At 57.4% G+C, this 26250-nt stretch overlaps 7 protein-coding genes across 7 annotated transcripts; 4 read left to right on the top strand and 3 right to left on the bottom strand.

Annotated features, from left to right (window-relative positions):
- Positions 1-314: 314 nt before the first annotated feature.
- BKCO1_5700055 (uncharacterized protein) lies at positions 315-1952 on the bottom strand (the record flags this gene model as incomplete). The annotated part of the gene is made up of 1 exon (XM_020277496.1): positions 315-1952. The coding sequence occupies one exon, from the start codon at positions 1950-1952 to the stop codon at positions 315-317; it is 1638 nt and encodes a 545-aa protein (XP_020126949.1).
- A 4140-nt stretch (positions 1953-6092) lies between these two features.
- On the bottom strand, positions 6093-9019 carry BKCO1_5700054 (uncharacterized protein; the record flags this gene model as incomplete). Its single annotated transcript, XM_020277495.1, has 2 exons — positions 6093-8470; positions 8527-9019. The coding sequence occupies 2 exons, from the start codon at positions 9017-9019 to the stop codon at positions 6093-6095; spliced, it is 2871 nt and encodes a 956-aa protein (XP_020126948.1).
- A 1186-nt stretch (positions 9020-10205) lies between these two features.
- On the top strand, positions 10206-10593 carry BKCO1_5700053 (mitochondrial import inner membrane translocase subunit tim9; the record flags this gene model as incomplete). Its single annotated transcript, XM_020277494.1, has 3 exons — positions 10206-10213; positions 10276-10345; positions 10399-10593. 3 exons carry the CDS (start codon positions 10206-10208, stop codon positions 10591-10593), a joined length of 273 nt encoding a protein of 90 aa, XP_020126955.1.
- A 2572-nt stretch (positions 10594-13165) lies between these two features.
- On the top strand, positions 13166-14084 carry BKCO1_5700052 (hydantoin racemase; the record flags this gene model as incomplete). The annotated part of the gene is made up of 2 exons (XM_020277493.1): positions 13166-13267; positions 13422-14084. 2 exons carry the CDS (start codon positions 13166-13168, stop codon positions 14082-14084), a joined length of 765 nt encoding a protein of 254 aa, XP_020126954.1.
- A 1183-nt stretch (positions 14085-15267) lies between these two features.
- Positions 15268-16624, top strand: BKCO1_5700051 (geranylgeranyl pyrophosphate synthetase; the record flags this gene model as incomplete). Its single annotated transcript, XM_020277492.1, has 3 exons — positions 15268-15734; positions 15823-16149; positions 16222-16624. 3 exons carry the CDS (start codon positions 15268-15270, stop codon positions 16622-16624), a joined length of 1197 nt encoding a protein of 398 aa, XP_020126953.1.
- Positions 16625-17176: 552 nt separating this feature from the next.
- On the bottom strand, positions 17177-22668 carry BKCO1_5700050 (rrna biogenesis protein rrp5; the record flags this gene model as incomplete). Its single annotated transcript, XM_020277491.1, has 2 exons — positions 17177-17725; positions 17818-22668. The coding sequence occupies 2 exons, from the start codon at positions 22666-22668 to the stop codon at positions 17177-17179; spliced, it is 5400 nt and encodes a 1799-aa protein (XP_020126952.1).
- A 589-nt stretch (positions 22669-23257) lies between these two features.
- BKCO1_5700049 (wd domain protein) lies at positions 23258-25535 on the top strand (the record flags this gene model as incomplete). The annotated part of the gene is made up of 3 exons (XM_020277489.1): positions 23258-24014; positions 24067-24574; positions 24638-25535. 3 exons carry the CDS (start codon positions 23258-23260, stop codon positions 25533-25535), a joined length of 2163 nt encoding a protein of 720 aa, XP_020126919.1.
- Positions 25536-26250: the final 715 nt, after the last annotated feature.

The following is a 26250-nucleotide window of genomic DNA, read 5'->3' as shown; positions in this document are numbered from 1 at the left end:
GTAAACAGAACTTTTTGGAAAAAAACAACGCTTCAGAGAAACTAATTCTCTCTCATTACCGTTTCCTCTTGTTGCTTCGCATGGAAAACGCAGTTGCCGATATATCCCAACTCAAGGAGCGTGGATGTGATGCAGAAAATCCAGAAAGCGCCGGAACTCCCATTTGCTATGCATAAAAAGGAACGTCTTCACACCCTCCCGGTGGCCAGAGGAGTGTTTGAAATAATTAAGGGTCAGAATGTTCAATCGGTCGAAACAGTTGTACAGAGGCAAAAGGCTGTGAGATCGTTGCACGAAAAGAACATGCTTCCGCTCTACAGCAACAAAGCCAGACCTGCGACACCGCCGGCGACAGCCGCAGCAGCCTCAACGGCGGCGAAACGCTGAGCTGCGCCAGTCTGCAGGCTAGGCTCGCTGGCGGTTCCGGAAGCACTCGCAGCGGCCGTGGCAGCTGCTGCATCAACGGTGGCGTAGCTGGTGATGGTCTTGCGCTGACCGTCGGGCAGAGTAGTGGTAGACAAGACGAGCGAGCTGACGGGTTGAGCAATGTCGCCACCCGTGTAGGTGGTCTTCATGGTAGAGCCAGCCGAGTTGGTGCGCGTGATAACCTGGCCGGACGAGTAGCTCGTGGGCTTCCAGGCGCTGGCGACCGAAGTTGAGGTAACGGTGCTGCCGGCAGAGTCGGTCGTCTCGACGACAACGGCGGCGGCGGTGGTCGTGCTGCCCTCGCTGTCAGTGGTCGTCACCCTAGCGGTGGCGCCGACGACGGCAGACGAGGTGGAGGTGACAGTTTCGCCGGCGGTGTTGGTGGATGTAACTTCGACGGGCACGACGACGGCCTCAGTGGAGGTGGAGGTCTCTGTGGTCTGGGCAGTGGAAGCCTCTGTAGTGCTCTGTTCTTGGGTGGTAGTGGAGACCACAGTAGACGAGACAGTGCTAGGTGCAGCTGTAGACGAAGTGGTTTCCAGGTCAGTGCTTGATTCCACATGAGCAGAAGAAGTAGTCGCGGATTCAGTAGTAGTAGTCGCAACAGAGGTAGTAGAAGTAGCTGGAGAAGAAGAAAAAGATGAGCCGCTGGCCGAAGAAGATTGAGTGGAGGATTGAGCGCCAGATTCGGATGAGCTCGACGCAGACTGAGACGTGCTCGTAGATTGAGACGCGCTCGTGGTCGAGGCATCCGAAGTGGTGGTCGCCGCGGCACTGCCGGACGTAGACGGCTCTGGGGAGGAGGATTGAGCAGCTGTGCTGGACGTGGACGCACCTGAGGTAGACACCTCTGACGTGGTCGCACTCGCGCTGGTCACGGGTGCAGACGAAGTCGAGGACTCGACCGCGGACGACTCGGAGGACTCGGCGGTGGAGGAGGGGACGGAGGAGGATGTGGTGGCAGCGGACGATGGGGAAATAGACGTACTTGCAGAGGTCTCAACAGCAGACGACTGGGTCGTCTCCGGCGCCGTGCTCGACGGTGCGGACGTAGTACTCTCAACGACCGCGGAGCTAGTAGGGGCGGCCGTGCTAGGGGCTGCAGAACTCTCTGCGGATGCAGAGCTCTCGGCGGGCGTAGAACTCTCGGCCGGGGTGGAACTCTGGGCGGAGGCGGAAGTTTCTGCGGGAGCGCTAGACGCAGCGCTGGCGGCGGCGCTGCTCGACGTATCTTGCCGCTTCCTCAGCTCGTACTGCTCGGCGGCCGACTCGAGCAATTGGTCGATGTGGGCGGCGTCGGCGTCGTGGAGGGCCTCGAGCCGGACCCAATCATCGTCGTACTTGGCGTCCTCGAAGGCGGGGTGCTCGTGGCTGCGGAGGGCATCCGGGAAGCGGTCGGCAGGGAGGACATGGAGCAGCTCTTCGACAAGAGCAGGGGAGCCCCCGGTCGGTTGCGGCTGCTCGGCCTGCACGGCGGCATTGGCGAGCGGCAGAGCGAGCAGGACGAAAGACCGGAAAGAAGGCATCCTGAAGGGTCTGGAGCGAAAACGTGGCGAGAGCGGCTCAGGATGCGGGAGCGCTGTGGTTGATATGGCTCGCACGGCTAATCTCTACATGGCGCCACAGTCAGCGATGTGTGCGTGAGCGGCGGCGGAAGGGCCATGGTGAGGCTTACGCAGTACGGCGAGTACGAAGAGTTGGCAGCGGGTGGGTTGCCGGGCTCGGCGTAGGCGTAGGCGAAAGCGGAAGCTGGGTAGCGAGTGCGATATTGCTTATGCGGACTTGCAGAGCGAGCGTGGGGCGTGCAGACGGGGGAGATTTGTGAGCGAGAGAGGTGAGGGCGGGAGGAGACGGCAGGAGAGGGGTGGTTATGGAGCGGATATGTGCTCTAGGCGGGACGACTGCGGCGATGCTCGATACGGGCAGGATCCAGCAGCTGTCACTGGCGGCGCCGTTCGCACCTGCCCCCTGCTCAGCACCGTTCCGCGCGCCATCGCAGCCACTTGCGCTCGCCAGCAAATGGAGCTACCGTGCGTTGAAACCTGCCCACCGAACCTCGCACCAACGACAAGGCCCGAACGCTGGGCGGATCCCCTTAACCTGCGCTGTTATCAATTGTGTCGTCACATTCCCCAGCATGCGAGCGCATGACGTTCGCTGCCTGCCTCAACCCCGCGGCAGCTCGAGAGCTTTTAGGGTCCATCCCCTTCCATCATCCGCGCCATGCACCGCCTGGTTTCATCCATGCCGGCCCACGCATGCGCTGCTCATCAGTGCTCACAGTCCGGATTAGCGCGGCGTCACACCCGCCCGCTGCCGTGCTCCCGACCTACCCAATGCACCGCCTCAGCGACCCCACTTCCCTCCCAGTCGCCCGAACCCGACACACAGGCTCTCGCGCTATGGCCTCACGACTATTGTACAGCACTGACTGCCTGTCCGCCCGCCCTGTCAGGCTCCCAGCGCAATGGGCCCCGGGTTTCGGCAGCAATATATGGTGCGGGAGAAGACTCCGACACTCTCTGACGATGCCGCACCCATATTGACGGCTGTTGACGCGGTGTCTCAGATCCTTGGGATCGCGGACCGGGCAAGGAGAACGATAGCGAATGGTATAGACCAAGGCTAACTCGTGTGAGCCGACCGAGCGAGCTCGTGCGCGGCCGAGGCGCGTCGAGCAGCCCACGGTCGCCGCAGCTGCAGCTGCCTCTGGTGACGGGGCCAGGCATGGCTGACGATTGTGCGACCGGGCGTCCGGCCAGCAGGCAGATGCGGTGTGCGCAGCTCATCATGGCCGCTATCAGAAGACTTGGCTCGTAACGATGTGCAAAGACGGCATGGCGAGGTTGTGTGTGGGCTGCTATTCTTAGCTGCGAGCCCGACAGCCCCGGAAGAGAACCGCAGCAGGCGGGCGGGCGGTCGGCCGTGTAAAAGGGTAGCCGCTGGTTCGCTGCTGATCGTCCGAGGCTTGCATGTGGGCCTGGCCGGCGCCGCTGATCAGTGCGTGGCCGTCGCGTTTGTCACCGCGGCCGTGGCGCAAAGCCCGTCTGACTGGCTGGATCCGTGGACGCGCTGACGAGCCGACTAGCCACTGCGGCTGTCTTGCTACGATTCCTCACGGCTGCTCGCTGACTTCCGAAACCTCGTCTCAACCGGCCGGCTGGGCAAGGCGCTCTGCTTCTCCACCACGTTTCCCCTATCGTCGTGCGCACGTAGCAAATATACTGGCTTCGTGTTCCTCAAATAAGCGAGCTCTATCGCAGCAGCCCTGCACGATTCGTGCAGATGACGAAATCCATCAATAATGCGCATAACAATGTCTTCCTGCACGAAAGAAAAAAAAAACACTTCCTAGCCAGCAGCCCAAGCACCGGGTATCCTTGGTTTCGTTCACGCCAAAACGACGCAGCCGTCGAGCGCATGGCTCCACTCTTGCCGGAACGATGTGCAAAAACGAAGCACGGATGCTATGTCGAGAGATTCCTTCCACCAGTCCATTTTCGTATCCGAACGATCCAGAAAAGCCCGGATCCACGTGCTAAGCCTCTCTCTGTTCCCCCGTATCTGCATCTCGATCCCTACTCAACCAATCGTCATCATCCCTATCACGAACTCACAAACACACCGCATCGCCGTCGGCGCCTTCCGCGCTAAAGGAGCACGCACAAGAACAGCAAAAAAGACAAAAAGAAGAATGGAAAGGGCGGCGTATTTGTAATCGTATTACCTCGCCCCAATCTGCTAACTTACGACGGTCTCGAGCCTTGCATTCGGGTTGACCGACTAACCGCCATGCCACCCCGCAAGCGCGTATGTAATCCCACATTTTTGCGTAGTAGTGTGTGTCTGTGTGTGGAGAACCAAACGCCTCTGATGGAAGACAGTCCGAGGCGTTCCTACCTCCGTTCCTTCGTGCCGGCGCCTCTTTCCCCTCCCCCGTCCCCTTACCCGTATCCCGCCTCCGTTGGTGATGCTTCTCAAGTCCCTCTAGAGAAAGGAAGAGAGAGAAAAAAGGGTGAAAAAAGGAAGAGAACGAACGCCTTTACCTTAGACACCACCAAAGCGCCACAATAGAAGATAGAAAGAAAAAAAAAAGACAGGCCATAGCGCTGTGAACGTTATACATGCATGATGTAGTCCACCTCGTATCACATGCTACATGCAGAAGCGGTGGGAAGTAAGAAAAACTTTCCGTCCCATACGAAAGACAGGCGACAGAGCAGCCAGAGTTACCTCTCCTTGAGCTCATTCAAGCTCAGAGGGTGCCCCTCCTCCAAATGTCTTGCATTGAACCTTTCCTACTCTCTTTACCCCTACCTACGCCCTCTAACATAGGACAGTTGGTGAGGGCCGGTTGGTGTAGTGACTTTCTCTTTGTTGCCACGTTTTCCCAACCGTTTGGCGTTTTAGCATAAGGAGGGGGAGAGGGGACGAACGGAGCCACAACCACGGGCCCCCACCCAACGCCACCCTATGACGACGGCAGAAAGGGGAAGAAGTACCTGCGTAAATTTTCCTCGTCATGTGAACTCATCACCAAGACAGAGGGGACAGAAGAAGGAAGAAATTTCAGGAAGATTTCACCAACAGATAGATAGAATATGCAAGAAACTTTTGCCCCTCTCGTCAACCATCCATCTAATGCCAAGGGGAAAGAGAAGAGAAAAAAATGAACAGCACACACACGCCATCAAGGGCGTGTCAACAAAATACAGATAGAGTGACACAGACACACACAGAGTCCGAGTGGAAAGCAAGGGACAAGACAAAGGCGCAGTGTAGGTACCTGCCCTACTACGAACCCTTACCCACATCAACACGGTGTCCCCGAAAGACCAGCCCAGCCCAACCCCCCCTCCCCCCCACCGTCCCCAGCTTAGGACCAATGCCCCAACAACCCGGTCCATCACCCCTCACCCCTCTCCCCGCTCTCTCCCGCCGCCGCCATCTTCCCGCTCCCCCGAGACACAAAAAAGTCCTCGCTTCCCCACCACAATCCAACCCCCTCACAGCCTTCTCCATGCGCAGCATCTACCCACCCGCCTACCATCATCTTTGTTCACGACCCTCGACAAAGACGCCTAAAGCAAAACAGAAGAAAGAGAGCGGCGGCGGAGGCGGCAGCGAGAGAGATGCCAAGACATTCGTGACGATCCTCCTAGCAAAAAAGGACCACCTCTCCTAAATTACTGCCTCTCTCCCTTCACGCGCCGATCAAAGCTCCTCGCTTCTCCTCCTATCCTTTTCCCCTTCCTCCCTGCTACCAAATGATTCAATGCTGAAACCCTTATGCTCGCTTCTTCGGAAAAAAAACCTGAATGATCATCACCACTGCGCCCAGTTCCTCTCGCTCTCTCGCTCAAGGAAACACACAAAGCATCCAAGACGCCGCGCTCATCTCTTCCCCCCCTTTCTTCATCATGCAGCAGAAAGATTCTTCCGTCACGCAACTTAAAAGGAAAAAGGGATAATGCGAGTTGGGCGTGGAACATAGCGGGAAGAAAAAAACAAGGAAAAATAAAAGCCACCCTTCTCAGACCCGGAGTGGGTGCAACCCGAAATCCAACTCTCTCCCCACCGGTTCAAGCGCTCGCCAAACCGAATCAACAGCGCAAAGCCATATATTCACAAGAGAGGGGAAGGAAAGGTCAGTTGCCACCCGGAGACTAGACGTCCAGCATGGACCGGACTGTTTGCTGTTGCCTGGGCGACTGAGGGCGCGAGACCGTAGATTCCCCTTCAGGTGTCGGCCGAGCAGGTGCAGCCTGGGCAGGTGTTACATGATCAGGCGCTCCGTTAGCAGGCGCCGCTGGGGCGGGCGCTGAAGGGGCAGGCGCGAAGAGAGGAGGAGAAGGCGCGCCTTGCATCGCAGAAGCAGCCGCAGGGCCTTCCGTAGGAAAAATCTCCGGAGCAGTGGTCTCAGCGGGAGTCGCCGGGTTCACTGTCACTAACGGAGACGCAGAAGGAACTGTGCTCGCACTACCCGGCGTTTGCGTCGGCGTAACCTCCTCTGACTCGATCGTGGGAGGGGTGAGGCCTACCGGCTTTGCTTCCTCCTTTGCCTCGAGTAGAGCCGGCGGCGACGACTGCATGGGCCGAGGCAATTGTTCAACCGAGCGACCTCTGCGATGATGCGTCAAGGCAGCCAAGCTCGATGTTGATCGATGCCCGGACCTTTCAGAGCTAGGCGAGCTCGGGTCGGCGATACTGCCAGGTGGACTCTTCGCACGCTGCTTGGCTTCTTCTCGCTCCTTCCGCTCAGCAATCTTACCCCGGAACCAGTCAAAAGGGTTTTTCTTGTCTCCTTCTCTGTTCTCGTTCCAAGCGGGATTCGAACTCGAGGCTTCAGTTGGATCAAGACTCAGGCTTTTGCGACCGCCCTTGGAACTGACCGAGCTCATGCTTTGTTCGGCTCCTGAGACAGAGCCGAAATTATTCTCGTTCACCGGCTTGGAGGCTTCTTTCCTGTGAGAAAGGCGCCAGCCGTGCTTCCTTTCCTTCTCAGCGTTCTCAGCCCTGGCGACATCGTCTCCATGCTCAGCTTCCGAGTAACCGCCGGAGACGGTTGAATGCGAACGCATGGATGCGCTGGGTGACATGCTGGGTTCGAGCGGGTTAGCGCTCGCTGTTGCCTTTGAGGGTGAATTCTCAGCTATCGGTGCAATATGAGGTCCTTGGTCTTTGACTGGCGTACCTGCCGCAACTCCTCCTGGAAGTGGTGATGGTGGTCCTCCAACGTGAGATCCATGGAGCGAATTGGTAGAGCTTGCCGCGCTTGGATTGGTGCTCGGAGCGCGCTTCTTCTGCAGCTTGTTGGGCCTGCGCTTTTCCTTGGCCTCGTTATCGGAATGGGGGGACGATTGGAACATGCTCGAGAAAGAACGGAATCCCGAAGCCTCTCGATCCGAGCTCTCAGCTCTAGGCTTCTGCGGAGTTTGGCTGTGAGGCAGAAGGCTGGTTGCATGAGGAGCTTGACCATGGGGCAGAAGCCCGGTCGACGAGGTCACACTTGGCGGGGCAGCCAGAGGAGTGGTATCTTCACTCGAAGGGGCCGTGATCATGTGGGAAGGCCTTGTGGGAGGGCCGAAGGCCTCGACCGGCCTGGCTGGCTCTGCAATAGAGATCGAGGCGACAGCGGGCGATCTGGGACCGCCTGGACTCTGCTCGTTGTGTTCGCGGGAAAATCGCTTTCCCGCAATTGCCGGAGATTTCTTGGAAGGCACCGTATTGCTCCTATGGACGCCGCTTGAAAATTGCGTTTGGACCGGGCTCGGCGTGGCTATATTGTTCGAAGTCTTTGATTTCCTGGACGACACAGACACATTCCTCCTGATCATTCCTTGCTTGCGGACACTTTCAGCACCAGCGCTAGCATTGGATGACGATCTGCCGACAGTGGTCTTGGAGCGGGTCGGTGTAGTTGGAGCTTTTCCTGATGGGGTTGAGGGCCCACTCTCGACCTCCTCGACCGTTTTGGGATCGGCCTCGGTACCCTGCATACCGATGAGAAAGTTGTCTTGATTTTCGATGAGAAAGATCAGCACATCCTGGCTGAGACGGTACTCCGGCGGGGCCATGTCGTGAGTAGGGTGGGACAGGATTCCAGGCTGAAAGATGGCGGCAAGGTTCGCAGTAGTCATCTTGTTCAAGTCGGACTTGGAAGCAAAGACGGCGAGAAGGTCCAGAATGTACAAGAGAAGCTGACGGTTGAGCGGAGGCAACTCCGTGATGAGTCTTTGATACACTCGAATCGCCTTGTCCATGTCGAACTCTCCAATGCTCTCTTTCTGGCCGTCCATTGGGCCCACGGCTTGTGCCTGGTGGTTGCGCAGCGGATCTCTGAACAACTCATAAAACTCCAAAGGAATGATGGGCTCGGGCAGTTGGTTGAAGTATCGGCGGAGAATATTGGCGGCATCGTGCACAGTGTATCCAGTCCAGTCAAGGCCCTTTCCGTAGCGGTCGGGCGAGTTGAACGCCTCTCGCAGTTCTTTGATGCGCTTCTCCGATCCACTCAGACGGAAGATACCTTCCACGTCAACAGCTACGGGCACCGGATTGTTAACAGACGACGCATTAGTCGGGAGGCCTGACACTCACCTTTTTCCTTGAGAAAGACCCCGCATTTCGCGACGACAATGGGCACGTAGCCGTAGATGTAGCTCTCGCCTTCCTCGTTGAACAGAGAGATTGCGACGTTGGCATACTTGATGCTGTCTTGGAGAGGCACCCCAAAAATGCCCCGGGGCTTCTCTGGCTCTGCGTAGTAAAAAACGATCAGCTCACGACACAAAGTGACAGCGCTAAAGGCAATCTGGAGGGGCCGGAAGGCGGCTCTCGCCAGGCGGCCGATTTGCCGACTGACAGCAGCCGCGGCGCGAATGCGAAGCCTGACGAAGGTCGTCCGCATGCGCCTCCAGAGGTGGAGGAACCCACCCTTGTCCTCGTCTTTCTTTGGATTCCCGCGCTTGAATTGTCTCCACCACGAAGTCAGGTCGCGCTTCGAGGGCACATCGCCGGCCTGACTGCCCACGGGCTGTGGCTGGTCCCATTGGCGGGCGCCCGAGCCACTGGAATGGGCTTGGTGCGGCATGTTGGCGGGCTGCTACGAGGAGGGCGGGTCGCCTCTCGCTCTTTTGAGACGGAGAGTGCTGGTGTCGTCGCAATGGCGGCAGGCGGAGGCTCGCGAGAGTGACGGCGGGCGTGTCCTAAAATAGCGAAGGCGAAGCGAGGACGTGTCGCCGCTTAACAATGCGGCCGCTCGTGCAGATGGGCGGCGGGACCTGAGGCGCAGCAGGCTCTGGCCGGGCTCTGAGGCTTGGACGGCGCGCAGGGCGTGCGGTGCAGCGCGCTGGCTGGGAGGGCAGAAGCCTGGGTGTGAGGCGGCGGCTGCAGGACGGCCGTTGCTGTCGGAGGTCGTGAAACGTGAGGAAACGCGAGTTTTCGCAGACGCGGGTGATGTAATGCGATGATATATGCTGGTGGCTCGTCGCAGGGCGCCAGGGTCAGACGTGCGGCTGGTCCAGGAAAGGATCGGAGGGAGACGCTGGGTGTGTGCGAGAAGAAGCGCAGGCAGGACCTGCTGGGTGGCTGATGCTGCGTGTCTCCCGATGAGGAAGCCCCTAGGTTGCCCGTCGGCGCCCAGGCTAATACGAGAGACGCTGCAGCAGAGTGAGCACGCGCCGGGCTGGCAGCGCAGAGGGAGGCTGAGGCGGGAGCGAGTGCGCGGCGGCGGGCGTTGGTGTTTTGGGCAGTCCAGGGGAGCTTGGGCAGTCGAGCAGGAGAAGCAACGGCTAAAATAAGACTTGGGGACCTGGCCTGCTACTAGCTGGGAGCCGTGGTGGACGCGGCGTGCCGACAGATGCAGAGCGCTGGCGAGCCGCTGCCGCCCCAGTCAGAGAGCCCCAGCCTGTGGCCGCGCAGAGCTCCACGGTCCCCTCGGTGCGTGCTGCCTCGTGGGCGCGGTCCAGCAGCCTAGCAGCACGCCAGCTCTGCAGCCAGGCCGTGCTCCGGCGCTAATCGCCTCTCGTCAGGGTCTGTCGCTCTGTTCAAGCTGCACAGCGCGTCTCATCAGGCGGTTCGCGGCCGCGCCGAGCCAAGCCGCCCGTGGGCTACGTCAGGCCCGAAAAGTTGTGACTATCAAAGCTCCAAAGCCAGGCACACTCCAATCCCTCCGCACCCACGCACCGGACCAGCACACCGCAACCACCGCATCATCGCCCCGCCCAATCCTTGACAGCTGGCCGTCTCGTGACTCGCGCTAGCAAGCTTCTGCAACAATGGACGGGTGAGCGCCCCAGCCGTGCACGCGCCCCCGACCACGGCCGCTGCTAACAGATGCCGCCGCAGTCTCACGGGTGCCGAGCAGCGCGAGCTGCAGAGCCGCATGGAGCGCAAGCAGATGAAGGAGTTCATGACGGTGCGCCGCGCGATGGCTCAGTCCCCGGCCCCGCTTGCTAATTGGCGCCGCAGATGTACTCGAACCTCGTCCAGCGCTGCTTCGACGACTGCATCAACGACTTCTCCACCAAGTCGCTGGGCTCGCGCGAGGAGGGCTGCGTGATGAAGTGTGTCGACAAGATCCTCAAGGGCTCTGAGCGCCTCGGCAACCGCTTCCAGGAGCAGAACGCCGCCATGGCCCAGTCCGGGGCTCTCCCCGGCAGGTAGACGCGCCGCGCGTTACGCCATTCCGTTGCGGACTCTGTAGCATATCATCGGACGAGAAGGAACAAAATTAAAATGTTGTTGGAGGCGTTATGGTCTATATCTGGATACGCCTGCGTCGGGCAGACTGGTCACACCGGCACGAATGTATAGCAGTCTCCTCTCAGAAGTGCAGCCGGGCCTCAGCCAACCCCGTGCTTACCAGCCGGTACCAACAGTGTGCGTCAGGTCAGACTGCAGTTTGTACAGTACATTCAATCCCATGCAGCCGCTGGTTGGACGCAGCCGGCAGCCGTCAACTTTCTCAGGCAGCTGGCACTAACCCGAAAACTGCAATCGGCCTCGTGATGTCTTGATACCGCACAGTCAGCTAGCAGTGCGGTGCCTGGAACAAGTGCGATCTAAGCACCCTGGCATGTGGCTTTCGCGGATCAACCCACATGGGGGGATCGTTTGGTGGTCGATTAAGCTGTTAGTGGCACAGGCTTCCCGCAAAGCAATCTCCGACGGAATATCGCACCAATTGCGCGACCAGGCATGAGGACGCGTATTCGCACGGCCAGACGACGAGGATCAGCAAGCACTGACAAGCGGGAAGGGCTGGATGTTTCTGAAAGTCACAATATGGGCGACGCCAAGATGCTTCATGAGACGTCGTCTCGCGTTCGGGTGCTGCGCTACGTACGAGAAGGCCGAGATGGGCGTACTTGCATGACGGGCTATTGATTAAGCAGTCGTTCAAAGGGGTCGCCTGCTTCGTCACGAGAGACAGGCCCTCACTGCATTATATTAATCTTATGGATCGCCTAGCGTGTTGACGATGAGTCTCGACCGCCCAGGACGCTGAATCCTTGCAGCGGAACTCCGAACGCGGGTGTGGGCGCTTGCCGACGGAGCGCCTCCGGCTGGGCGAGGGTACCGATTGACGTGGGTGTAATCTACGACGTCGTTGCAGCAGAAGCGCTGGGACGGCGGCACCCGAGACCCCATCCGGGCAGCGGGACTGTTCAATGAATTATTATCGATGACATGCGCTTTCGCAGCCGGAGCAAGGTCTAGCGTCCGGCGTGCTGCTGCCCAGCAGTGCACCAACCATGCGAAAAAAAGGCATGACGGAACACGCGATTCGTAGCGGTTGCGACCGCCGCCGCCGCCTGTCGAGAAGCCCGACTTCCATCCTGGCCAGCAGCCGGTTGGCCGACGAGGTAGGGGCTGCCGTCCACCGCCACAGCACAGGAGCTCAGCCACACACTCCAATGATGATCAACAAGCTAGCCACCCAGCAAGCGCTGCCGCGCCCTTGGCACCATGATTTAAAACCAGCGGACCCGCCTGACGTGTCCATGCCTCACCGGTTACCTACCCAACATCATCAAAACCTCGCGCAACCTCCTCGAGCCATCTGGTTCAAGCCTCAACCAAAGCCTCTCAAACAACTCTCAAGCAAACAACAACATGGGTCTGATGTGGACAAAGCACTGGGGTGGCCGTCACGGCGGTAAGCACGCACCCTCTGCAATTCCAGCCATGCCGATTGCTCATCGCTAATGATGCGCAGGCGGCGGTATTATCGTCGACAAGAACGGCGTGCGCAGAGCGCCTTTCCGCTTTAGCCTGGGCAAATTTAGCTGCTTCCGCTGATGGGCGCAAATGGCCCGGTATCTAACGAATGCAAAGCGTTGAGAAGGGTCAGTAAACACCATTTTTATGCGGCCGCGTCTGAGCTAAGCTGACGGCCGCCAACTGCAGAGCAGGCAACCCACTGGATACCCCGCAAACGATGATGCACGCACGCCCTTTCATTCTCAATGCTGGCACCCCCGAAATAGCCAGATTACGATGCATACCCATTCGATGACGATTTTCATGCTTTCAACGCGCTCCACGCTCGGATAGAGCAACTGCAGATGGGGAGGCAAGCTGCATGCGTGGCAACCCGCAGAAGGAGTGGGATTGCCAAGTGGTTGTGAAGCAACAATGCCTACGTCTAGCTAGCTACCTGCTACGAAAATAATACTCTTCACCGGTGCCTTTGTTTTTCTGCAGCGTTATGCCCGAGCGCGTTCCTTTTTTTGCGTGAGATGGTAACAGCAGGCGAGATGGAGTGATTCCGGGGCAGTCAATGCATGTTAACAATAAGATCAGCAGCAAAAAGAATAATCCCTGTCTGTGCTTGCCGATATCAATCTGGTGAAACGACATCGAAGTATAGCTAGAGGCTATGCGCGAGCCGACGGTCAGGTTTCCGGGCATTGAGTCTTGGGTGCTGCAGCAGGTTTGCAGCAAAACGGCTGCACGCCCAGACGCGCTACTGCCGGTCAGGGCGTGAGATTGGAGATGACATCATCGGTGTGGCGGTGTAGGTCGGAGCCCTGCGCAGGGATCGTCCCAATTTTCTCTGCGCCGGATTGCGGGGGAGGCACCGGCACGCCAGAACAGATAGGCAAGAAAACACCACTGCTAACGCGCTCATTTGCTGCTGACTCTCCGGAGAAGCGGGCTCATCTGATTGGGCGGACAGCAAATATCACTTCTTCCCCATCGTTTGCAGCATCTGCACACAACAGCCGCCAAAATGACGGCATCAAAGCGCTCCATCCTGATCATCAACCCTAATTCCACCGTCTCCATGACCGATGGGCTGAGGCCTCTCGTCCAAACCCTAGGTTTCCATGATGTACGTTCCGCCCATTAATCAGTTTGGGAACGGGAATACACGCTTGAAGCATCACTTCAACTGTATCTCCATAGCAATGGCCCAGAGAAAGAAAGAAAGAAAGAAAAAAGAAAATAACGAGAAACAAAACCAACAAACAAACAAACAAACACAGTCCACCACCTACACCTTCTTCACCGGCCCACCCGCCGCGCCGCCCTCCATCAACAACGAGCGCGACGCCGCCGACTCGACGACGCACTGCTTCCCCGCGCTGCGCCCGCTGCTCGCTGCCCACGACGCCTTCCTCGTCGCGTGCTACTCGCCGCACCCGCTCGTCGCAGCCCTGAAGGCCGAGCTCGCCGCACTCGACAGCACCAAGCCCGTCACTGGCATCTTCGAGGCCAGCGTCGCTACCGCCTTGCAGGCCGCGGTGCCGCCCAGGGGCAAGTTTGGGATCGTGAGCACGGGGAAGGTGTGGGAAGGGATTCTGGAGGGAGCGGTGGTGGAGTTTTTGGGCTTGGGCTCGGGTGGTGGTGGTGGTGGTGAGGGCAGGTTTGCGGGGACGGAGACGACGGGGTTGATGGCGACGGAGCTGCATGAGGTGGAGGCTGGGGAGGTGAAGAGGCGGATGGTCGAGGCGACGAGGAGGCTGGTGGGGAGGGGGGATGTTGGGGCTGTGTGTTTGGGTTGCGCGGGGATGGCGGGCATGAACGAGATGGTGAGAGAGGCGTGCATGGCGGAGTTGGGCGAGGAAGAGGGGAAGAGGGTGGTTATTGTAGATGGGGTGCAGGCTGGTGTAGCGTGGTTGGAGGGAATGATGAGGATTGGCGTCTAGGTGCAAAGCGGGGTGGGATGAGAGTCCCGCGTCCAAAGACGTGCCCCTGTTGCTGAATTCTTGAGGGTAAAGCCTAGCCCATGGTCATGGGGATCAACATCCAGCCTTCAGGTACCATCTGACTTGTTGCTTGGCCAGCGAGGAGTCAGCTTTGTACGATGGTTCGCGATCTCACCTCATCGAGAAGCATTTCCTAAACCAGAAGCTTTATGAAAGTAGTAATGCCACGCTAACGATCAGTGAGCACCCGTATTGCTGTTCTTGGTGCTGCCTGGATTAGATTGGGCTTCTACTAGCAATCCTATCCCGCCGGCAGCCGCCGTACCCCCTAGTTGGATGCCTTTTGGAATGCACGGAGGGACTTCGCTGGCCTTGCCAAGGGCGCCAAACCCGACGTGAAGGCACTAGTGCGGAACCACAAAAAAGCGGGGGAAGCAAGCTACTGAGGAGCAGCCCCAGTCCCATCGACACACCATGTCGCTGGAAGTCGAGAGCCGAGAATACGAGCAGGCAGCAATCTCTGGGGTCAACTGCGGTACGCGCCGACCAACGAAAGTGGAAACGCGACTCTACCAAGACTGAGGATGTTACGAGTCTGCCTGCAAGCGTGCGGCGGACTCGGGCGCGAGGCCCAAGGGCGCTCTGTGCCCCTGGCCGACCCGCAACAAGCTCATACGGCTCGGGGGGAAAAGACAGTTTGTGACGAAGCCTGGGGAGCCTGGGGTGGTCGGTGATGCGAGCATGTCACGATGGCTGGGGTGATGGGTTGATGTTTGGCGGCGCAGATCAATCGGCGACGAGCGGCCACCGGCGGCCGCATGTGACAGCGGCGTCATCCATGCGCGCGCGCTGCTCGACTGAGGGGGGTCGAGAGTCAAGCACCACGCGCTCCTGTATCCTCCTATTTCTACTTGTCCCCGCACACGGCCGCTCGTTCAAGCTGCGCAGTCCCTCGCCGCGCCCGTACTCCGCTCCCTCGTCTCAGTCCTGCAGCCCAGGCTCCAGCAGTCTCGCCGCCGGGCCACCGAAGCCCGCGACGCCTGGGTACCATCACACGTCCGCCAAACGACAGCCCGAGACAGCGTAAGATCGCGCCTTCCTCGGAAGCACCCCGCCGCCCCTCGTTCCCGCAGCCTAGTCAGCTGGCAGCCGCCGTCCTCCGGCCGCTCAGACCTCTTCCAACATGACGGCGCACAGCTTCCAGTCACCCAACGCCATTCCGCCGCGCACCTCCTCGAACGGAATCTTCACCGGCCAGACCTCTCCGCCTCGCCCCGTCCTGCGCCCGCTGTCCGAGATTGACTGGATATCATCGTCCAAGAAGAACTCGCTCGCCTCCATGCGCGGCTCCTCGCTCTCTCCCCCGCAATCGCCCTCCCAACAAACCCATACATATCCCGTCCCCATGACGCCGCCGCCGCCCGACCCGCTGAAGAACATCGGCGACGAGCTGATATACGGCAAGGGGTCGGGATGGTCCGATAAGAAGGAAAAGATATTGCTGGGGCCCTTTGAGTACCTGTATGGCCATCCGGGCAAGGACATTCGCAGCCAGATGATTGCCGCGTTCAACGCCTGGCTGCAGGTACCGGAGAAGTCGCTGGAGATAATCACAAGCGTCGTGGGCATGTTGCACACCGCATCACTACTGTAAGCCACACCACGCTGTTTCTGCCCAAGTCCAAGTCCAAGTCTACAGTCTTCAAAACACTAAACGCGCACTCTTGGGGAACTGCAGAGTCGACGACGTAGAGGACAGCTCAATGCTCCGCCGCGGCGTACCCGTCGCGAACAGCATATTCGGCACAGCCCAGACCATCAACAGCGCAAACTACGTCTACTTCCTCGCCCTCCAAGCGCTAACCCAGCTACAAAACCCAACCCTGATGACCATCTTCACTGAGGAGCTACTGAACTTGCACCGTGGGCAGGGCATGGACCTGTTCTGGCGCGACACCCTGACCTGCCCGAGCGAGGCCGACTATCTGGAGATGGTGGGCAATAAGACGGGCGGCTTGTTCCGGCTGGCGATCAAGCTGATGCAAGCCGAGTCGACCAGACAACTGTGCGTCCCTCCCCCCCCCATACTCAGCGTTGTTAGAACTTGAGGACCCAATGTTTAACCTCTCACAAACAGCGACTGCGTCCCCCTCGTCAACACCATCGGCCTCCTCTACCAAATCCTCGACGACCACCTCAACCTACGCTCGGAGCGGCTCTCCGCCCAAAAGGGCTTCGCGGAGGACTTGACCGAGGGCAAATTCTCCTTCCCTGTCATTCACGCTATCCGCGCTGACCCGGCCAATCTCGTCCTCGTCAACGTGCTCAAGCAGAAGACGGCCGACCCGGAGGTCAAGAAGTACGCCGTCGCCTACATGGAGCGCAAGGGCAGCTTTGAGTATAGCGCCCGCTGCATCCGCGAGCTGCGCGGAAAGGCCATACAGCTCGTCGAGGAGGTCGAGCAAGCTGCCGGCGACCTGGGCGGCAGGGAGGGCGCCGACGGTGTGAGGGCGATTTTAGAGAAAATGAAGGTGGAGTGAGTCAGTCGTACCTTTTATTTTACTGCGCATCTTTTTCGTTGCAGTAGGGTGATATCTGGATGATACGCACGTGCATTTTCTGGTTCTGACAAAAGGGTGGATTTGACGTTTTTCATTATGGCGCACGGTCATGGGAGGTTCGAATGAGTGACATATGATATCCAGCATAGGAAGGAGGGAGTTTACGCACGCAGCACAGCAAGTATCTCGGTATGAAAGGAAATCAATGACTTGAAGAGATATACGGAGAAAGAGATGATGTCAATATGGACGGAAAAGCAGAAACATCAAGAAAAAAAAAAAAGCACAGCCATACTCGAACAGAACAAATGATATTTTTGAACCAAGCCCAAGCCAAGGGCTACTGCAGCCTATACACGCTTTTTGCTCTGCCATGCATTACAAAGCCACCCTCCGCCCGCCCCTCTCAGGAACGCCGGAATAATACGAAAAAAAACTAACTTTTCTTCATCCCTTGGACGCAGCAGTCGCTGTCCTGTGCTGTGCTCTATACAAACAAGAAAAAGGAAAAAGGGAACCTCACTTCTCCCCTCACTCCTCATCGCTCTCCTCGTCGCCCTTCCCCTCCCTCAACCTCTCCGCATACTCCCTCGCCATCGCCTCGACACGCTCCCTCCCTTTCCTATCGCCATTCTTCTCCTCCCACTCGGCCCAGCGCTTGAACACGAAGCGCGCCCTGCGCGCCTTCATCTTCGCCTGCGCCATGCGCTCGTACAGCGCGCGGACGGCTTCCCTGTTCTCGCCCTTGCCGCCGCTCTTGCTGCTGACGCCGCGCTCGAGGTCGACGAACATGTCCCACAGGTCCCAGCGCTTGGGGAAGGTGGCGAGCAGGCCTTCGAAGACGGTGCGGCCGCGCTCCGGGTCGCCGTTGGGCGAGGTGAATTCGAGAGCGCCGAACTTGGCGGTGAGGTGGCGGTGGTGGTGGGGCGGGACGGACTGCGTGGCGCGGGAGAGGAGGGCGCGGGCGCGGTCGGGCTGCGCTTGGGTCGTCATGCAGAAGGTTGCGTAGTTGAGCCAGAATGAGGGGTTGGGGGTGATGGACTTGATCTTGGTCATGCGCTGGAAGAGGTCGTCGGCTTTCTGTATGGGCGGAATGTGGGTCAGCGTTGGGCTTTTTTTTTTTTGGAAGCTGGTGTAGTGCGTTGGAAAGAAGAGGAGGATTGGGAACTTACACTGAGGCGGCCGGTGCTGGTGTAGATGGTGATGAGCTTGCTGTGCATCTCTTCCGGGTCACAGTATTCGCACGCGCGCTTGAAGGTCTCGTCCACGGCGTCGTCATTGCCCTGCTCAATCTCGAGGTTGAGAAGAGCCGTCCAGATGTTCATCTTCTCCTCCTGCTCGCGGATGTTGATTGTCTTCAGTGCACGTTCGCCTATCTCACGGGCCTTCTGGACCTCGTTAAGACCGATCTGGAAGGCCATGTACTGCATCCACAGGGTGCTGTTGTTCGGATCTCCCATGAGAAGACGCTCAAAATCGGCAACGGACTGCGGGCCGTGGACGTCAAGATCACCGGTGCGGTCTTCCTTGATTGTCGGCTTCTTGCTCTTCTTCTTCTTCTTCTTGGACGTCGCTTCGTCGTCATCGGAAAGGTCCGCCTGGGCCTTCTGCTCTTTCTCCAGAGAATTACCGGTCCAGTCGAAGCCAGACGTGCTGAGACCGCCCACAGGCTTAGATGGAGCCGAGTCAACGTCCATATCATCTACCGACTCGTCATCGTCCTCTTCCGAATCGCTCTCCATGTCCTTAACAATAGAGAGATCGATCTCAGAATCATCCATCTCTTCGTCCTCATCGCTGTCGTCCATATCGAGCTCGATACCGCCATCCTCATCACTGTCCTCGGCGTCGGAAGACATGTTCTTGAGGTATGAAGCCTTAAGTCCAAAATTGACCTTGCGCTTCTCCTTGTCAACCTTTAGAACAACGGCCTTGACGACATCACCCTCCGTGTATAGCTTCCGCACATCCTCAACTCTCTGGTCGGCGATCTCACTGCGATGGCACAGACCACTGACGTTCTTTGAGTTGTCGACCACAATGAAGACACCGAAGTCCTCAACCTTGCGAACCTTTCCAGTGATGATCATGCCAGCCTTCATATCCTCAAACGTGACAGGCGGGACGTAGTCCTTGTCAAGCATGCTGGCCTTGAGCGAGATCTGCACGTGGTTCAATAGAGGATCGACCTGGAGGACCTTGCCCTTGACTAGCTGATCAACTTCGAACGCTGACTTCCAGTCCTTGATAAAAGAGTCAGAGAGATCGGAGATGCGGACGAAGGCAGTCACGCTGGGGCCAAGGCTAACGAACAAGCCCTTCTCAGCCACATTCTTGACAAAACCACGCACGACGTCGTTGACCTTAAGCTGCCTGATATTGGGAACCTGGGGATCCTTGACTGGGAGCGAAGAACTGAGAATCTTGGACGGTCTCATCGTAACATGAACCCTCTTGTTGGGCGCATCGACGTCGAGAATGCAAACACGAACGATGTCATTCTTGCTGTAGATGGTAGGATTGGCCTGCGCGTAGTCGTCGGTGAACTCCGTGAGGGTCACTGGCGCAGAAACGGTTTCGCTGAGTTGAACCATGATGCTGCGTTCCGACACCTTCGTCACACGACCGGGAAGGATCATGCCAGGAGTAAGGTCCTTGAGCGTGGTAGGCTTGACTGTGGAGTCCGAAGTCGCGGTAAGATCGAGACGATTGGCTGAAACATCGACATTCTTTACCCGAACCTTGATCGCTGAGCCGACGGGGAAGTTCGCCGCAACGTCGTTGAGAAGAGAAACATCATCCGCCAAATCCATGAAGTCAATGCGACCGCGGATGTTTGGAGTGATGTTGACCCAAACGCAATTCTGAGCAATGTTGTTGACAAAAGCAATGTGCGAAGAGGCAACAGCCACCTTGTCTAGGGTGAGAAGATCTGACTCCTTGGACAGCTTGACAGCTTTAGCCGTCAGCTCAAATACCGGAACCTTGCTGGTGCGGTGCGAGATGGGAAGGAAGCGATGATTTCTCGCGTCGTGGATTCCAATGATCCTGACTGGGATGTTCTGCCTAGGCTTGAATTGACGGAGAGGATGCTTGTTGTCCTTGATATGGTCATAGTCATCGAACGCCTCAGACACGTCAACACGGCCAGAGATGTTGTCAGCAAGCTGCACGTTCAGCTGGGTCTCCTTGACTGAAGTAATGCGTGCGGTGGTAAGTTTGCCGAATGAAAGGTCAGAGATGGACTTGCAGCTCTCGTCGACGGGGTTGATCAGCGAATCGTCAGTCACGGGGCCCTTTGAGGTCTTAGACGAGGACTTCTCGTCAGAGTGAGCGTCTCGCATCGTGATGAGGAAGCGACGTTGTCTCTCATCAACGTTGAGGACACGACCGGTGACCGAAGAGTCATTCTGAAGGCCGTACCCGACCGTCTTCTGCATATCCTCCTTCATTTGGGACTTCAGCAGTAAACCAACCAGACCACCGGCAAACTCAACGAAGACACGCTGATCGTCAATGTTGCGGACAAAACCGCAAACTGTCTGACCCTCCTTGACGTCTTCAAACGTAGCGGGCAAGGTTCCCGACTTGGCGGCAGCGACGAGGCTGGGCTTGTTGGAGAGCGTAACCACGGGCCTCTTGTCCGACTTGGAAAGAATGACGAGATCTTCAAGAGTCTGTCCGACCTTGATTCTCTTCATTCTAGACTCCTCCTTCTTCTCGGTGCCGTCCGTAAGCTGGCCAAGTTTGACAGTTCCCTTAATGATTGTACCCTCGAGCTCTACGGTGATGTGCTTCTCGGATTTTTCGGAAACTACTCCCTTGACGATGCTTCCAATCGACAAAGAGTCGAAGCCTTCTTGCTGAGCTGTCGTGCGGGAAGCAGGATCCCTACAGGACAAAGTCATCTTGTCGTCCTCTGCGTTGACGGAGAGGGCGTGCACGGTGACCGTTTGTCCGATGCGGAAATGTTCAGCAGGATCCTTGATGTAAGCCTCGCTCATCTCCGAAACAGGGAGGAAACCTCTGAGTTCCCCGTAGAACTGTACAATCGCGCCGGCGGGGAGAATCTTGATGATGGTTCCAGGAGCTTGTTCGCCGATCTGGACGTCGGAATAGTCAGCCCAGACGGGAGCATCAGAGTTGACAAGAGTCTTCTTCAACGTGAGACGAGTCTGGCGCCTTTCAGGGTCGGTTGACAGTACTCTCGCAGTAACCGCCACTCCTTCTCTGTATTTCTTCTCCGGGTGTTGAAGATGGACGTCGGCGATTTGAGTCTCCGGAACCAAGCCGTTGATTCCATCTGCAAGGTTGACAATGACAACGCCAGAGCCTCTGGCAGTAATCGTAACCTTCTCGACCTTGCCTTTAACGACCTCTCCAATTTTGATATCCTCAACACGAAGGAAAGGCTGATCAAGAATCTTCTTCTCAAGCGAGATGATGTAGAGGCCGTCAATAGAGTTATAGCCAACCACACGGGCGCGATGTGTCGAGTTGAGCTTGTAGGCACCGGTGTTTTCCGACAGAGTGTCGATTTTGTCGTCGGAAAGCCTGGAAATATGGGCGAAACCAGGCACCCTCTTAACACCAACATCCAAGAATGCCCCGAGATTTGGCTCGATTTTGGTGATTTTGGCCTCCTCCACGATGGAAGACAAGGGAAGCACATCAAGTGGAGTCTTGGAATCAGCAGACTGGCGTTCTGAGAGCGATAGAACGTGGTCAAGGAGCGAGACGCCCAGCTTGCGACGATTCTCACCAGGGAAGGTGCAGATGATTCTAGCCTTCACTTTCTCGCCGATTTTGTACTTGGTGGTGAGGTCTTGCTGAGTTGAACTCGCACCAACATGTACGATATCAGCCGTAGCGTCGATCAAACCCATGATGGTTCCAGCCAAGCCGCTTCCAGTGACATCGGTGACGAGGACTTCCACTGCAGTTCCGGGGGCGAATACGTCGACGGTGGGGGCTTCAGTAAGGAAATTGGACTTCTTGACGCTGCCGACTTTTTGAAAGTCGGCCGACAACTTCACAATCTTTCCATTGGAGCTCACGCCAGTGACCATGCAAAGGAAAACCGCGCCCTTCTCAATCTTGGTGTGATCAATGGCATGGCCGACCTCTTTTGAAGACATGAAACCCTTGATGCTGCCATCGGCCAAACCAAGGTCCATGACCAAACCGTGGTCTTCCACGCTAGCAACTGAAGCTTGCACCATTGCGTTCGGCACGAGATCCGACTTGGATATCCTGTTGTTCGAATCTTGAGGCTTCACCGAGAGTTCGATGCGCTTTTTGTTCTTTTGGCTGCCCTTGGCAGAGTCTTCGCCGGTGGAGGTGACGACAGCACGCAAGTACTGGCCGAGTCTGAAAATGTTCTTCAGCTCCACGTCGTCTTCTTCCGAAGAAGCCTCGGCGTCCTCCTTCTCGTCCTGATCCAGCAGGGCTTCGATTCTCTCGGTGAATTGGTCGGAAACCGCAGTCAAGGGAACGAATCCGATCAGGTTGTTGGGGAGCGCAAGGGCAATATCGCGGGAAGTAATTTGCGTGACCTGTCCGAGGATGGTTGAGCCGGGCGCCACGCGCTTGTAGCTCAGGCCCTCGATTTTGATTCCTGCCTCCTCTTTCTCAGCAGCATCGCTCTTCCGAGCCTTGGACTTCCTCTTCTTCTTCGTCGCCTTCTGCCCCTCGGCATCCTCCATGTCGACATCGTTGTCGCCGTCTCCACTCTTGCCCGTCTTCTTGGTTGATTGCTCGAAAAGGACGTCGCGGGCAGCTTCATTCTGGATCTGGCGGTGCTCCAAAGGCGTGAGGACGCTGGCACCACCGCGGGGAAAAGACTGCTCCTCCTGCTTCAACACAGACGCAACGGGAAGCGCCTTCTCTACAGGCTTCGGCTTGGAGTCGTTCGGGGAGACATCGGACTTCCGCTGGCGCTTTGCGGCGCGCTCGTCGGCAGTGTGCTTCGATTTTTTGGGGCCGGCGTGGTCGTTGTCGGCGCCACGCTTTATGGGAGCCATGTTGAGGGAGAGAGAGAGGAAAAGTGGTCGACTGCCGCACAGCAAACGGCGTGCAGGTCGGATGCGTGCACGGCGGGAACTTTTGCTGCGGCCAAAATTTTGGCGGCGACTCGATTCTCCGCCGGGCCGGCCTCGGCGCCGGTGCCTGCATCCATTACTATCTTATCGGCGCTGGCCACTTCAATTTGAGGCCTTGGCGTCGCAGCTCGGGTGGCACCTCCCGGACGCGACAGCTTCGTTCTCGCGACGCGGCGCACACGACTATTCCTTGCCCAATTCGGCTGGCACTCCCTATTGCACGCGTCCTGCCGGCTGGGTTGAGCTAGCCGGAGTCCCACGGCCTCCGGTCCGCCGCCTCGTCATTGGAACGGATCACAGTTGCCATTCCTCTTGCCCCGGAAAAGTGGCGCCCGCACCCACGCAAAACGCGGGACGCGCGACGCGACTGTGGACCCGAGCAAGCCCAGCCGCCTCCCAGGCCGCACATCATCTCTCTTTTCCTGCCTCCGCCATCAGCCCCAACACGCACACACACCCACCATTGCTCATGAGCACCCTTTCCCCTTGCATTTCCCTAATCTAAGCAGCAATGGCGGACCCCGTCGGCGTCTCGCTATCCCAGGACGACCTATTCGACCAGCTCCCCCCGTCCTCGCAATCGTTAGCGTCATCGCCTCCGCCGCCATCCTCACCTCTCCGCGGCCGCACCAACAAGATCAGGAAGCCCCCGCCCATTACCCCTAAGCGTTTCAACAAGTTCTTCACTCCCAGGACAACCAGGAGCGGCACTGGCCGCGGTGCCTCCGGTCGCCAGTTGCGTGACATCACCCGCAATGCCGTAAATCGGAAGAAGGCTACTCCCCGGCGCACAGTCGTCTTCTCCGACGCCAACGTCGCTGCCTCTGAGAACTTCGTCACTCCTAAGCATGGCTCCGACAAGAAGAGGAAGCTCCTGCCTTCCCCTGAGAGCTCTCCTGTCCAGCCCTCGCCCTCCAAGAAGGCACGGAGTTGCATCCGTGCAGTCAACTTCGATATTGCCGAAGATGATGAGGTAGCATCCGATGCTGAGACAACCATTCTAGAGGAGAGCGACGAGGAAGAGGAAGAAGAGGAGGAAGGAGAAGAAGAGGTGGAGGTTTACCGTGAGCCAATTCGTCGTGCTCCAGTTGCCAGCACCTCTGGTCGACTCCTTACTCGAACGTTCGGTGGTCGGCGTGGTATAGGGCGCGGCAAGATGTACGATCACTGTGGTGACTGGAGGGATCAGACCGCCAACTTCTACACCAAGCCCGATGACATCCATTCTTTCAGCTCCGATATTCCGTTCTGCGCTGCTGCTTGCAACAGTGAGATCTCCTTGTAGCTCTGCAAAGGTCATTGAACTAACATCCATCACAGCTAACTCCTTGGTTGCTATTGGAGACGAGGACGGAACGGTCGCATTTCTAGAGACGGCAGATGCTAGCAGTCCACCTTTCGACACCGCGCATGTTAAGTTCAAACCGCACACCAACGCTGTCATGGACCTCACTTTTTCCTCGGATGACCTTCTCCTTGCTACGGCCTCCGGCGATCAGACCAGCCATGTTATCGATGTAAAGACTCAGCAGAGCGTCTTCATCCTAGGTGGCTCTACCGGTCACCAATCATCTGTGAAGCAGGTCCGCTTCCAGCCTGGTAACGATGATGTTGTCGTCAGCTCGGCTCGGGATGGCACTGTGCAGATCTGGGACCTCAGGGTCAATGGGTCCAAGGGCGCCATTCGGAACCTCATTGGTTTCGATGGACAGTCCACTGTTCAAGAGAGCAATTGCTTATGCATTGGCCCGTGGAACTCAATTACTGGAGCCCACGCTGAGCGCCACAGCGCGGGCAGTGTAGCGTCGCATACCAACTCAGCACACAGGTATGTACATTATTCACCTACGGCATACTATTGCATGGACACTCTTTGCTAACGGAGCAGCAGGGACGGCCCTTCGAAGGGCGAGGTTTCCAGCCGTCGGGGTGATGTATCTATTACGGCTATCTCATTCCTTAATTCGCCAGGTCGTGAGCACCTCTTACTCACCGCATCCGAGGCTTCTACAGCCGTCAAGCTCTGGGATATCCGTGGCCGTTACAACCGTCGCGCAGTTCCTATTGCTACTACCCGTCAACCAGAGTCGCACAGCAAGCATCGCCACTTCGGAATCAACTCGCTTTCGCTCAATGGCAACGGTAGCCGTCTCTATGCTCTAAGCAGGGACAACACCATCTATGCCTACTCGACAAGTCACTTGGTTCTTGGTCATGCTCCCGAGCTCTTGGCCACCAACAGTGAGAAGAGAAAGTTTGCCAGCCCCGACAAGGAGGGCTTGGGTCCGCTGTATGGCTTCAGGCACCCCAAGCTTCATGCGACAAGTTTCTGGGTCAAGACTTCGGTCCGAAAGGCCAAAGGTGATAGGGAAGAAATGCTGGCGGTGGGCTCAAGCGACGGCTCTCCGATTTTGTTCCCGACCGACGAAACCATGCTGAAGCGCACTGTTGCGCCACCATCGTCTCGCCCATCTACCTCGGACTCTACGCTTGCTGGACCTCGCTCGCTTCTTCGCCGCGGCATGCACTCCTTCCACGCTCGCATGAACGATACGATACCCATTTACGACCGTGGAACGCCTCTTGTGCGGGGCCACGCGAAGGAAGTCACAGGTCTGACCTGGACCAGTGAAGGCGAGCTAGTCACAATTGGGGATGATTACACTGCAAGGTGCTGGCGCGAGAACCGTGCAGCTGCTAGGGACCTCAGGATTGGCGGAGAAGTTGAGGGCAGGAGGTGGGGCTGTGGTTGGGCCGATGTTGGCGGTGATTACGACGATGACGAATGATCAACTGTCCTCCTACGCTGGAACGATCTCAAAGCCCGAGCATTGCTATCGATCCGGAGAAAACAGTAAACAACAGTCCTGTTTTACGGCGCTGACGTATGGATTGCATGAAAGACAAGAAATACCATTTGTGGAGGTAAATATGGAGAAGATGGTCTCAGATGCGCGTCTTCAAGCGGGTTGGAAACGAATTAAATGAAGAAGCGCTGTTGGAGAGTTGCTACGAAGGGAAGAGGAGATTAAAGACTTGCGTCCAAAAGAGAAAATCGGAAAGAGGATCCGGCAAGTTGAGAAAGGCCATGGGATGAAGGTCGAGAAGTGGCTACTTACGATGTTGTAATTATTTGATACCCCGTCGAAGAGGTCGTATTGGGTAGTAGGGAGGGATCAATGTGCTGCGTAGATTTGCCGTACAAAGGAGAACCGAGAAGGATGCTCTTGCTACCCACCCATCTGCCCTATGTGCACTTTTCTATGATGTCTATTCCAGATTTCTCAGCACTTGTGTGCGTTTCTCCCGCTTTTCTTTCTTCTATGCATACGCGTTTCAGACGTTGAACTCTACGCATGACCGATCAGAGGACTAAATACAGGCGATAACGAGGCTGACTTATTTTACTTAGGTGTGGTAACAGCCGGTTAAAAGCACAGGTTAACAACTGAATCAATGCCGATACCGACGCAAGGGTTCGATCTATTCATGCATATGGCCAAT

Source organism: Diplodia corticola (assembly GCF_001883845.1).
Source record: "Diplodia corticola strain CBS 112549 chromosome Unknown scaffold57, whole genome shotgun sequence".
NCBI lineage: Eukaryota > Fungi > Ascomycota > Dothideomycetes > Botryosphaeriales > Botryosphaeriaceae > Diplodia > Diplodia corticola.
The sequence above is the reverse complement of the archived record's forward strand: the minus strand, read 5'-3'. Positions and strand labels throughout refer to the sequence as shown.